General features: G+C 27.8%; 3 protein-coding genes across 7 annotated transcripts in view; 1 reads left to right on the top strand and 2 right to left on the bottom strand.

Moving 5' to 3' along the window:
• Window positions 1-211: 211 nt before the first annotated feature.
• LOC108748243 (ferrochelatase, mitochondrial) lies at window positions 212-4,096 on the bottom strand. Of its 5 annotated transcripts, none has more exons than XM_018486277.1 (9): window positions 4,022-4,096; window positions 2,832-2,897; window positions 1,994-2,192; window positions 1,683-1,904; window positions 1,482-1,583; window positions 960-1,125; window positions 774-881; window positions 507-671; window positions 212-443 (listed from the first exon to the last, which is right to left on the bottom strand). In XM_018486277.1, exons 2-9 carry the CDS (start codon window positions 2,869-2,871, stop codon window positions 246-248), a joined length of 1,200 nt encoding a protein of 399 aa, XP_018341779.1. In that variant the 5' UTR covers window positions 2,872-2,897; window positions 4,022-4,096; the 3' UTR covers window positions 212-245. The 5 variants fall into 5 exon arrangements, with proteins under 5 accessions (XP_018341779.1, XP_018341776.1, XP_018341777.1 ...); XM_018486274.1 differs by lacking the exon at window positions 4,022-4,096 and adding an exon at window positions 3,341-3,356; XM_018486275.1 differs by lacking the exon at window positions 4,022-4,096 and adding an exon at window positions 3,322-3,340.
• Window positions 2,477-6,816, top strand: LOC108748244 (protein-lysine N-methyltransferase mettl10). Its single transcript, XM_018486278.1, has 5 exons — window positions 2,477-2,677; window positions 3,883-4,006; window positions 4,093-4,191; window positions 5,244-5,653; window positions 6,709-6,816. The coding sequence occupies exons 2-5, from the start codon at window positions 3,951-3,953 to the stop codon at window positions 6,801-6,803; spliced, it is 660 nt and encodes a 219-aa protein (XP_018341780.1). The 5' UTR covers window positions 2,477-2,677; window positions 3,883-3,950; the 3' UTR covers window positions 6,804-6,816.
• Window positions 6,817-9,409: 2,593 nt separating this feature from the next.
• Window positions 9,410-12,369, bottom strand: part of LOC108748297 — a 5,280-nt gene continuing 2,320 nt past the window's right edge. The window contains exons 3-4 of the mRNA XM_018486347.1: window positions 10,487-10,624; window positions 9,410-9,791 (exon numbers count right to left, since the gene is read on the bottom strand). Of these exons, the coding sequence (XP_018341849.1) occupies window positions 9,712-9,791; window positions 10,487-10,624 (218 nt within the window). The 3' untranslated portion in view covers window positions 9,410-9,711. The remainder of the gene's footprint in view (window positions 9,792-10,486; window positions 10,625-12,369) is intronic.

Genomic DNA, 12,369 nt, shown 5'->3' with positions numbered 1-12,369 from the left:
AGTATCTATTTATTCGATATTATTACACGCTTTCCATATATAATGTATTCAAACATAATACATATTTATATTCGATTAGATCTATTTCATTTTCACTCAATTATTAACAAACCATTATGTAACATTACGTATAATTAATACAGCAAATTATACAAATAATTATTATTCATACTTAAACACAATATAATATTTATGATTATGATTTCGCGCGCGTGTAATTGTAATTTTTACATTAATTTTTAATATTAATTTTTACAGATTTCAGCGTACCATTTTTTGCTAGCATCGCAATTTAAGTTTACACAATGAGGACACCGTGTTAAAAATTTAGGATTTACAGATTGTTTTGATCTAAGACGAGACACAACAATATCCGTCAAAGCGTCGATAAAAATAGGATGATCATTAGGCGCAGCAGCTCTTCGTATCGTCTCAATACCAAGCTAGAAAAATTAAACATAAAATATTCTTTGTTTATCACATTAAACAATAACTGCATTTCTTACTTCTTCAGCAAGTTCTCGACAATATTCTATATCCAATTCGTGAAGAGTTTCAATATGCTCATTTACAAATGCAATTGGTACCAGAATAAAATTTTTCTTGCCCTGTTTAACGTAACCCTTTAACGCTTCATCGGTAAAAGGTCCTAGCCATGATGTAGGTCCAACCTAAATATATATACTCCGTAATGCATATACTAAACGCAAAACATTCTCTAAGCTATTTAAAGTTCGCTAAATTTTAAGCAGCACATACATTCATGTATATACCTTTGATTGCCATACCAAGCTGTATGGATTACAGTAATTTAATTCCTGCATTACTAATGCAACTGTGGCTCCAACTTCTGCGGGATAAGAATCTCCTCTGTTTACAACCTAAAGTAATTACAGGAAAAGATAAATCAGGCTAATTTCTTAAGTGATTACATAAAACGCATTAATTCAAGACAAGACCTGTAATGGTAAAGAATGTGCTGAAAATAAAATTATCACATCGTCTCTTTTTTCGCTAGGAAATTGTGCAAGTTCCTCTTTAATTCTTTCGACAAATGTTTTTATAAGAAGTGGATGCGTAGCCCATCTATCGATTATGCTCCATTTCATGCCATTTGGTGACTCTCTATAAAACAATTTCGACCCGTGTGTATGCATTTTATCATTATATTTTCTAATTTATTCTTATTTATTATATCCTATATTGAAACAACAAGTAATAATTTAATTTATATATAATGTAAATATTGTGAATGTAAATATCTGTGTGTGTATAGCAAACATACATGTACGAAATAATACACGGAATATTTGTCGCATCTTCAATTTAGCAAATCTGCTTATGACAAATATGTGAAAAATAGATAATAAGATCAAATATAAATGAATAAAGAGGGCCATAATTAATTAATCTTTCATATTGATCTATAATTAATGATTATCTTATCTAGACTAAAAGTAGATTAAAAATATAATAATCACCTAGTTTTGTAATAATTGTATATAGCATTAAAACTGGAACCTGAAGTTGAACAACTATATTGAGGATATTGAGAAAAAAGTATAGTGTGTTGTACTCCATCGCTGAAAAAAAGCACAACTCATTCAAATTACCTTCATCTTTCTACAATCATGTTTACATGTTTAGATTATATTACACCTAAGAAAATATGATAACCGTACTTGTGTATCCTCTCAAGGGTATCTTCTGTGAGAGGATCTGCGTATCGAAAGGCAACATAATACTTATGAGGTGCAGTTTCAGGCGAAATTTTATCCAGTTTTTTGCATAAAAGTTCGCCCTGTTTTTTCGTCCATTGTAGTATTGGCGATCCGCCACCAATCTCAGAATACTTTTTCTGTACTTCTGGAGTACGACGTTTGGCTATCCAAGGACCTAATTTACTGCAACATATTTCTATAAAAGATATCTCTCCTACATAATACTCCCTTTCGTACTATGTATATAAGCTCTATAAAATTCAGATTAAAACCTTTGAACTGGAAGTTGAATCATATCACGATCAGTCATTATTCTTAATAAATACTCATGGACTTGATCGATATTGGTAGGACCGCCCATATTTAACATTAATATACCAGTTTTTGGTTTTATATTGTCTTTGTCTATTGGATTTGCAGCAACAGAAGCGTAGCACCTTGCTACAGCAGAAGATTTCGTGCATTGTCGCCCTATACAAAATTATATTATAATTACTTATTAACGTTCACTGTACATAGAAAAATTTCGAAGACAAATTAAAATTACAAATATGAAGCTAAATGTAAAACGCTACTTGACAAGCCAGAAAAACTGCACAAACCATTTGTTAGACACCAATTGTTAGAGTAATATCTTTATGAAATGTAATAGATTTTATAAATTTAAAATTTACTATATTAAAAAAAGCTCATAAATAAAAAGTAGCAATTAATATTAAATAAAAAAGTATGAAAGAAGGGGTGTATGTGTGTGAGTCAGCGCAGTTAACAGTGAGAAATATATATCGTGTTTATTACAAATATCACAAAAAGACGTTGAATATAAAATTACGTTTCGACTCATCTTTGAGTCATCTTCAGTACAAGCTAACAGTAACTTAAAGTGCAGCTAACCGCATTTCTATGGTTTGTGTACTGTCCATTAATTAATATTACATGCCATTTTAAACAGTGAGGTATGTTCTAAACTCGACATTACATGGCTAATAATTTTCCAAATACTGCGCGCGTTAAAAAAATAATTCATTACTAACATTATCATTGTTCAATAAGATCACTTTATTGTTTCTATAGAAATATTATTTAAAGTATCAAAGTCTAATGACTTACCAAAACATAACAGGCTCGTGAACAAATTATTAATGTTCATGTCAAAATGGCACTTAATAATCCAGACTAAAAAATTACAAATTGCAACGTAGAGGTTATTGAGCGTAAATGAATTGTGCACTATCACGATGATAGATTGACAGTGTATATACCGTTAGATAACATCAAGTTTGACCGCCACAACTAGGTTAGGTTTCACATAATACACATAAATATATGAATAATCGCGCGTAAATAAAAACGAGTAAATAAACAGATACGATTTATCAAATCAATCAAAATTTTTAATTCTACAAAACCGACTTTGTCAAATAAATAACAGTTTCAGCGAATAGAAATCATTTGGACAAACAGTAAAATGTATAAGTATTCGATTTTTTTTTTTACGTATTTATTGCACAATCGTATTTGTATTATATTGTATGATGCTTAACAAATGCATCTCTTTTCTGAAATCAATGTTTTAAATAAATTTCTTTAGTAAATACACGAAAAATTTTGTTTGCTACATGGATAACTCCTCGGAAATTGACACTCTGCTTGCATTTAGCATTACGGCTACCAGATAGCGCTATGAACATCTGCACTACCATGCAATGAAAAATACCTATATTAATACAACACGACAGCGTCAAAAATATTTAGACATGTAGTTATACAAGAAAATAAACAAAACTTCTTTTCTTTCTTGTTTTGACAAAACATTATTTAATAAAATCATTAAAAATCTAAAAAATCATAAAATTCATTCATGTACAAATATTTAACTGTGGCTTTTAACAAACGCATATTTTATTTATTTACTAACAAAGCAACGTGCATTTGTTGTCGATAATATTTAAACGGTGCTGCCATCAGTCGTGAAATTTCGAAACAATGAAGTATTGCATTTCACGATTTTATTAAACCAGTTTATGAAATAAATACTGCTTGTCAAATTAGCCTATCTGAATCGCAATTAATTCACTGTTTTATGATAATACAATTCACCGATCAATCGCGATTACTCGGTTTTTCATTTGGTACCGTCCGAGCATCTCGTGCTTTGCAGACCCGATTAGATCGGCATTTAGTCAGCATTGTCGTAAACGTCAGACTTGAACGAGCCACAGTGGAATAATGACAGAGCGGACGGGCGAGGAATTGACATCGTCGGAGCTGGGTACTCAAGAGTTGTAAGTAATACGTACCGTAACTGCGCAACACCCGTTGTGCATCACTCGCCGCTTTTCTGATCCTCTGTTGTCCGCTCTTGCCGCAGCTGGGAGAATGTGTACGCGCAGGAGCTCGACAACTTCCACGATTACGGCGACGTAGGAGAGGTATGGTTCGGCGCGGCCAACACGCGCAAGGTCGTACGGTAAGCGAAGCCAGGAAGTCCGGCACGCGAACACGAGTCTCGTGTCGTACCACAAGTAAATAGCACCGCGGAAAATCAATGGGCTTTCCCGCGGAAACGAAAACAGCCGCGACGTGATCGAGACTGTTCCCCGCGCGGCACTGGTGGCGACATCTGCGAGACCGAGTCTTGCTTCCTCCGTCGATAACGTTTCGGTTTCCGGCGTTGGTCTTGCGATAGTCTTTTCTACTGCGGATAATTATTAAATAGATTTATGCCCATTTCCACCAATGTAGATTAACTTTAATCTCGGTTCAACTTACTCTTCGCCTTTTTTTTAATCTTTAGAATTAGAAAAAGACAAAAAGTAAGTTGAACCGAGATTAAAGTTAATCTGCGCTGGTGGAAACGAGCTTTAGACATAATAAACTTATAGATTGTTGATTAACAATTATTTTTTTCTTTTTAACGTAATTAATACTAAAATTACCGATTAATTTATCTCCATTTCTACTACTATTTAAGTGTGTTGTACTATTTCTATATTCTGTAGTTTTTCTGAAAAATGGGATGAAAGGAATGTAAATTGATTAAATTAATTATATTTACATATTACAACATAATGTACTATTACAAATTTAAATCATTCTTGTAAAAGATTATAAAACAGTCATTTTGACTGCTTTGATAGTTCTTATTATTAATAAATATGTTAAGCATTTAAAAGTACTAAATATTTGAGATTTGATGTTTATTACAATTTTTTTTATTTCTTTCGTAATCCAAAATGATTAGAATGATTAATAATTATATAAAATTTTATAATCTTTATGCAATATTATGTATGAAATTAATAAATATTTTATATGATAACAATTAATATTTTTAATTTAAAATGTAGAGAAAAATTTTATCCTAAAAAAAGCGATTAATTTTTTTAAACTTAATCTGTAAAATGTAATCTCCATTATTTTTTTAAGATATTGAAAGTAAACAAAAAGTAAATAAAAATAAATTGTTTCTCATATAGCTCCGAAAATTTTAGAATTGATATGAAGGAAATTATTTTTTAGATGGATTGCCACAAAATTGGATTTAAACAAAGAGAATGATAAGATAATCGATGTAGGATGCGGTAATGCAATGACTTTGGTGGAACTTGCGAAAGAAGGATTCGCGAACTTGACAGGGGTGGATTATTCACAAAAAGGGATAGATCTGGCCCGTATAGTGTTGAACGATAACAATTTGCCAAATGTAAAAATAGAGATTTGCGATATACTCAACAACACATTGCCGCATGATTTTAAAGTCGTTCATGATAAAGGCACTTACGACGCTATTAGTTTAAATCCAGAAGACCCGATGGCAAAGAGACAGAAATATATAGAAAATATATATCGCATCCTTTTGCCAGGAGGATATTTCGTCTTGACGTCCTGTAACTGGACCAAAGAAGAATTGCTGAAGCATTTTGCGAGTTGTTAGTACACTTATTAATTAAAATTTTAACTCTCAACACACTACAGCTATGACAACTACACTTAAGTTCTAAAGTATCCTATTTGAAGTATAGAAACAAGTGAACTTCTATCTTATGGCAATTGATAGAGGAAAGTTTAAATTGTTTATCTACAATTTAGAGCCTCACATAGTATTGGAATGGAACAAAAGTTTGTGCTACGAACTTTAAAATTCAAACAACTGTTACTTCGTTAAAAATGAACGAAGTTTAAATTAAAGAAAAAGGTTTTAAAGCTAAATCTCTACTTTCAAAAAGTTACTATGTCTTTTCAGTTTCTGTGAGTTTATTAACTTTTACATATAGAAAACTTTTATATAAAGAAAACAACAAGCTCTGGACAAAATAGGAAACTTTTTTTATTTTGTGATCTGTCGGATGCAAAAAAGTTTGAAAATTTTTGACTTTTTGTAATAATCTTTCTGTTGTGAAAGCTTAAAATTGTTCCTACAAAACTTTTTTTAAATTTTTCTAACATATTTGTTTTAATTATCACGATTTAAATAAAAAAAGCACTGATTGGTCAAACTTTATTAAAAATCATTGTACCGCAATTAAAAAGGGTTCTTAAAGTTTTGTTCTATCGAATGATATAATTGCTAATTTTTTTTAAAACATATAGATATGTTATAAATAAAATAACGCTACTAACTTTTGTTTCAATTTAATACTAATTGTACAGATTGTACACTATCTAAAAATTTTCGTTTCAAGTCCAAATGACCTGTTATTGTAGTCGAGGTTGATATGTATGTATTTTAAATAGTTGAAGTATAAATTATTAAATATTAGTTGAAATACTAATTATATGTCATATAATTGTTATTATGTATTTAATTTATTATAATATTCTATTAATTATTATGCGCGTGCATTTATTTACGATTTTTTCGATTAGTTAACAAAGACGTGTTTTTTCTCATAAAATAAAATTATTGCTTTTACATCATTATCTTTGTAATATTATGAAGATGATCTCTTCGAATGCATGTGCATAACTCGATTATTGTTCGCAGATTTTGAACTCAATAGTCAACTTCCTACGGATACGTTCCAATTTGGCGGGCAGACAGGAAACACTGTAACACAATTGATATTTAGAAAAAAGTAATAATGGAGAAATTCAGGTGTATCATTATAAAATAATTGTGATAAATAAAATAATTGTGTCTAATTTGTAAAAAACATACGTTTGATACTTACCTATTATTATGAATATCTCTTATTTAAAAGAATAAATAAATACATATTGCGAAAAGATTCAAGAATTTATTTGTGCAAGAAATATCCAAATACATAAAACGACATCAGAATGTGATTAATAACTAATGTTTTTTTCTTGATCATTATTACATTACAAAGTTTACAAAAGATACTTACACTATAATAAATTAAACTCGGTCATTAAATCTATGCAATTAGTAAATATATGATAGCGAAAAAATAAATATTATTTATCTATTGTAAATATTATTTTGAGTATTTATGTTAGTAATTGAAGTATTAATTATATTTTTTATAATTGGCAAAAGTTTATATTTTTTATAAGAACTTATTTCATTGTTAAATATTTAAATCGATTTGCAAATTAAGACGGAATTAACATAACATTTGATGAACATTTGAATTATAATTGAATTTGAGGAGAATTAGAATTCTAAAGTATTTAGGTAATCGTGTGCTATTCGCAATTTTGTGAGAATTTTGTCTTTCTACGAATCTTTTTTTTTTGTGTACTTTGTGCATTGAGGAAAATATGACAAAGGATAAATCATTTTAGTATATTGTATCATAATATATGCATCTTTATAAACATTTTTATCCTTTAGTGCAATTAAAATACGAAGCTTAATCATGTACACTGCAAAAATTTACTATCAAAGCATTACTCTGTTATCTCAAATTCTAAAAATAGTCAAATTTAACATTTAATACTAAATTTTATCTGAATTATATTAATATTAATATTGTTTTAGTCTTCCGCGCACTCGTGTTTATTATAATTATATAACAGAATAAGAATATATGGCATAATAGCAATGAAATGATAAGCTATGATCACACTCGAGAAACAGAAAAATTTATATAAAATAATAAATTTGGTCCTAATTTAATTGCCATTATAACAAATTTTCTAATTGTATACATAATAATATTTTCTAATTGTAAGAATTTTAATTTTTCGATTCCCAAAAAAGGGCGAGCTGTTTTCCTAAATTCGCTCTATGGATGATAATTTCAGAATAATTCTACTAGATTTTGATAATTTTTGTAAATTTTTCCAAAGTTTTTGTAAGCCTTTATTTTGAGACAAATAAATGTATAATATATGTAATTTTCAAAAAACTTTCGAAAAGATATTATTTATTTATTTAGCAGGGGGGGATGATTCCTATTTGCCTCTTTTTAAAATATTATTTTATAATTATTTTAAAGAGTTAACTTTTAAAATTTTAAAAAATTAATATTATAATAATTTAATAACATTAAGTTATTTGCAGAATTGTTTAACAAATATTGTTCAAGAATTAGAGTGTACTAAAAAAACTATTACTATAATAATATATATTATTATAATTAGAGTTTTAAAGATATTCTATATCCAAATCAATAAAAATAAATGACATTATATTATATTTTTATGCTTGATCTATTTATTTATTGTATTTTAATATTATTTTTAACATTATAAACATAACTATTATACAAAAAATTTTTTGAAATCAGTTTCTTGCCTCTGAGAATTTATGTCTGAGAAATCAGAATGGGAGTCGAAAAATTAAAGTGCTTAAAATATTAAGAATATAGACGAGTACGAAGAATCGATTGCTTATTTACGATTGATGATTAACAGTTACAAATGATTCAAAATTGACGTTCACTTTTTTAACTTATTTTCACTACGAACATAAGTTGTAAATTAATAATTAAATTACATTCTTATAATACAATAATAGAAAATTATGTATAATTGTTGTGTTTATGAAAGTACAATAAAATAAACAATTAGAAACTCTAAATCACAATCTTTTTTAGATAAGCATAATTGTTTATTTCCACGGACTTCTAAAATTAAAAAACAATCAAAAACTCTAAATCACTTATTGATTTTACAGGAAAAATTCGAAAATATTTAAATTTGTTTTCATAAAATTTAAATACAGTATTTTATATATCTTATCACTAGCTATATAAGCCTGTCGATTAACTGATATATTGACTATATATAGTTGAATGTGGAAATAATTCTCTAATAGCGTTTTTGAATGCAGTAAGTTTAACCCAGATCACATTAATGACGTCACATGCTCTACTTTAGTCTCTGATTAGACGAGGTCTTGGTACTTAGGGTTAACTGACTTGGGTTAGGTTCAAACTCGCTGCACTTGAAAACCTTATAAACATAAAAGAAATTAAAGGGAAATACTTTACATGTATTATTTGCAACATATAAACTATTCTAAAAAATCGCTACTTTCTCTAAATAAATGAGAATAATAACAATCATTTCAGTATGAAGAAATTAATCTTGATATCAAATTTTATAGTATATTATAAAAAATGAAATACAACAGTATATTATTATAATAGTATTATAAAATTTAAATAATTTACATAAGGTACATAAATATTATTTTATACAATCGTTTGTTCAAAATTTACTGATAAAGATGACAATAAACCAAATTTTATTTGAAGAAAAAAATTATTCCTCTGAAGAATTTAAAAAGAACAACTTTATGAAAAAGTGCTATTAGCGACTATTTTATACAAGGGAAGATTCTCTCATCAGGGTAGTTCATAGTTATTTGACACATAAATGTGCATTACCGTTCTGAAATGTATTCGTACGTACATCTTATTCTCTTTTTTTTTAATTAAACAGACACTTTTATAGATATGTATTTCTAAGCGACTTCTCTTTTGATTCGTTGGTTCGAAGAATTTTAATGTTTTTCTACTGTGAGGGTTATCGTACAGACTCTGAAGTTCAAGACAATTCTTCAAGATTGAATATTTTAGATATAGTTAAATCTTCCAAGCACAAGTGACGCAGCCAAAAGAATCGTTGTATGCAACGTAAAGATGGACGAGCAACCTACGAAGGATGTAAATATCTTATTCTTTAATTTTTTAATGATGTATGCACACACATGAAATGTGATATTCAATTATCTCTCGTAGATAATTTTACGAGAAAAATTCGAACTTCCGTTTTGTAATAACACAAGCTCGTGATAGCAAATCTTAAAGCAGTTGAAGCTATTACGTCATTTTATTTCCTATACTAAATTATAGATAAGAGATGCAGTATTTAACGAAAAAATTATCATGTTTTTCCAATTTTTAACATAAACAAAATTTGATATATCTTGTTTATTAAACACAGTAACATATATATTTATAATAAAATCATTATAATATAAATATATAAAATATATATAAAATTATTATAATATATTTTATCGCCTAATAGAATATTTTATAATTCATTCAAAATTAAAGAAAATCAAATGAACTTTATTGAAATTAATACTTACATTTTTTTATTAATATTGAAAGTTTTATTTTAATCATTATTTGCAATTTTAATAATTATTTTACTTAAATTTTTATAAAAAAATGAATTTATTTTTGAATTATTGTTGAATTTATTTTGAACAATATATTATTGAAACAGTAATAATAAATGTTACTTTTATGTTAACTGTCTAGATTATAATTAGATGTATAATATGTCGTTTCTAACATGCTAATAATAATTCTTGTAATGCAAAGAGAAATAAATTTTACCGTCACAAATATACAACGATGGAGGTACTTCGACAAATCCTTCTTCGCAATAACAGCGTCTTCCCATTGTGCTGTTACGCATCACACAGTGGGCATATTCTATGCATTCTGAATCGGAATTGCAAGATGCATGAAGTGCTAAAAAATAACATATTTTTTAATGCAATTTAAGAATTTGTATGAATAATTAAAAAACATAAAGCGTGATTTCTTCCTGTATTTCTTAATTTTGTTTACAATTTTTTATTGAATGAAATACGATATATATACAATATATATATATTTAGAGAGAGAGAGAGAGAGGGGGGGGAGGGGGGGAAGCTCTCTATTATGAGATAGGCGCCTAATATGAGATAGCGTTTCTGCTAAACTAATAAACACTATCTATTGATTCTACCATGAATTTATTGCTCTTGGATTGAAAACTATTTAATAGAAAATTCATTATTAGATCATGCCTGTAGTCATTGTAAAATAAGATTTTAGAATTTGGATGTCTTCAAGTTTTATTGAGATGAGCCTTTAAACCTTATTTATTATTTAATAAATAAATATTTGGCAATAAATTCTTTATGTAGTGTTAGAGTAAGGTCGTACTAATAGAAAAATATGGAATATGTTGAATTGTTTAATTACAGAAGTTAAATTTGATCGTAAAACCATAAGGCAAATCATAATATGAGATATCCAGGGTATTTCTAATATGATTCTACATTGTAATGAAAATCGTTATTAAAATATGAATATTAGTTGTTTGTATTTTAGAAACAATAAATAAAGTTTTTTAATTGCAATATTGATCTACTTTATGTTTCTATCGATTTCTCGGGGCATCTCATATTAGGAGCATAATTTTTTGACTTTGCGATTTGCTTACTTTTTACATTTCTTTAATTTTCGAAAAAATGGAATTTGAATTAAATTTTATAACGTTATCTTAAAGCTTATTAAATTTCTTTCAAAATGACTTATTATTTTTTTAAATTTTGCCTTCTAGCACCCAAAATGAACTCGATATCTCATAATAAGGACCTTTCCTTTATACAATAAACATAATGTACAATGTATACAATAAATATAATATAATATTATATTCACAAATTAATTTTTTACCAAAACCCAGGTATTTATCAAATTTACGATTTATATATCATTTTATATGATTTTAATTATTGTAAATGTACAGTCTATTTAATTTTTCAAGCATGAATATAACTTTTAAGCACCGATCGATTCGTAATCATGATTAATCACTTTTAAAATGTTCGCTAGACAATCATCGGCAACTTCGCCAAAAGAAGGGAAACATGCACAGTGATCATTTAATCAAATGAAATTGCCGAGTTTCCGGATCGTTTCACGAGCCTCTAATATTACGTATCGAACTACAAATTGCTTCGTACACGTTATATGATTTCCAAAGTTTCAAAATCTATTGTTGCATCGTACCAGGTACGGTTTATTGCTGTCACTTGTAATAATTTATTATTAATTAGGTAATACAATTTAGTATAAGAATCATGTAATTACGTCTTTAATTATACATAGACGAGCATGTTTCATAACTTGTAAAATATTATAATAAATTTATGTCATCTTCTTTCTTTTAAAATTAGTAACTAAATCTACTGTTTTTACTGTTATTGCCGTTCTACATTCACGCATTTTCTTGTCATGAAACAAAACAACAGAAAAACGAGTTCTAACTGCGGAAGGTAGGTTGAGGCGGTACTCCTTTACCTGTACCAATTTGCATAGATAACCATAGACCAGCTATGAACAGTATCACACGTGTGTTCACATATTGCAATGGAGCACGTAAGTTTATGCAAATCTTAGTACATTCTTAAAACAAATTTCCAAATTTAACTAATTTCAACAAA

Source organism: Trachymyrmex septentrionalis, unplaced genomic scaffold (genome assembly GCF_001594115.1).
Source record: "Trachymyrmex septentrionalis isolate Tsep2-gDNA-1 unplaced genomic scaffold, Tsep1.0 scaffold22, whole genome shotgun sequence".
In the NCBI taxonomy this organism is placed as follows: Eukaryota; Metazoa; Arthropoda; class Insecta; order Hymenoptera; family Formicidae; genus Trachymyrmex; species Trachymyrmex septentrionalis.
Note: the sequence above shows the minus strand (reverse complement) of the source record. Positions and strands in the feature narration are given on the sequence as shown.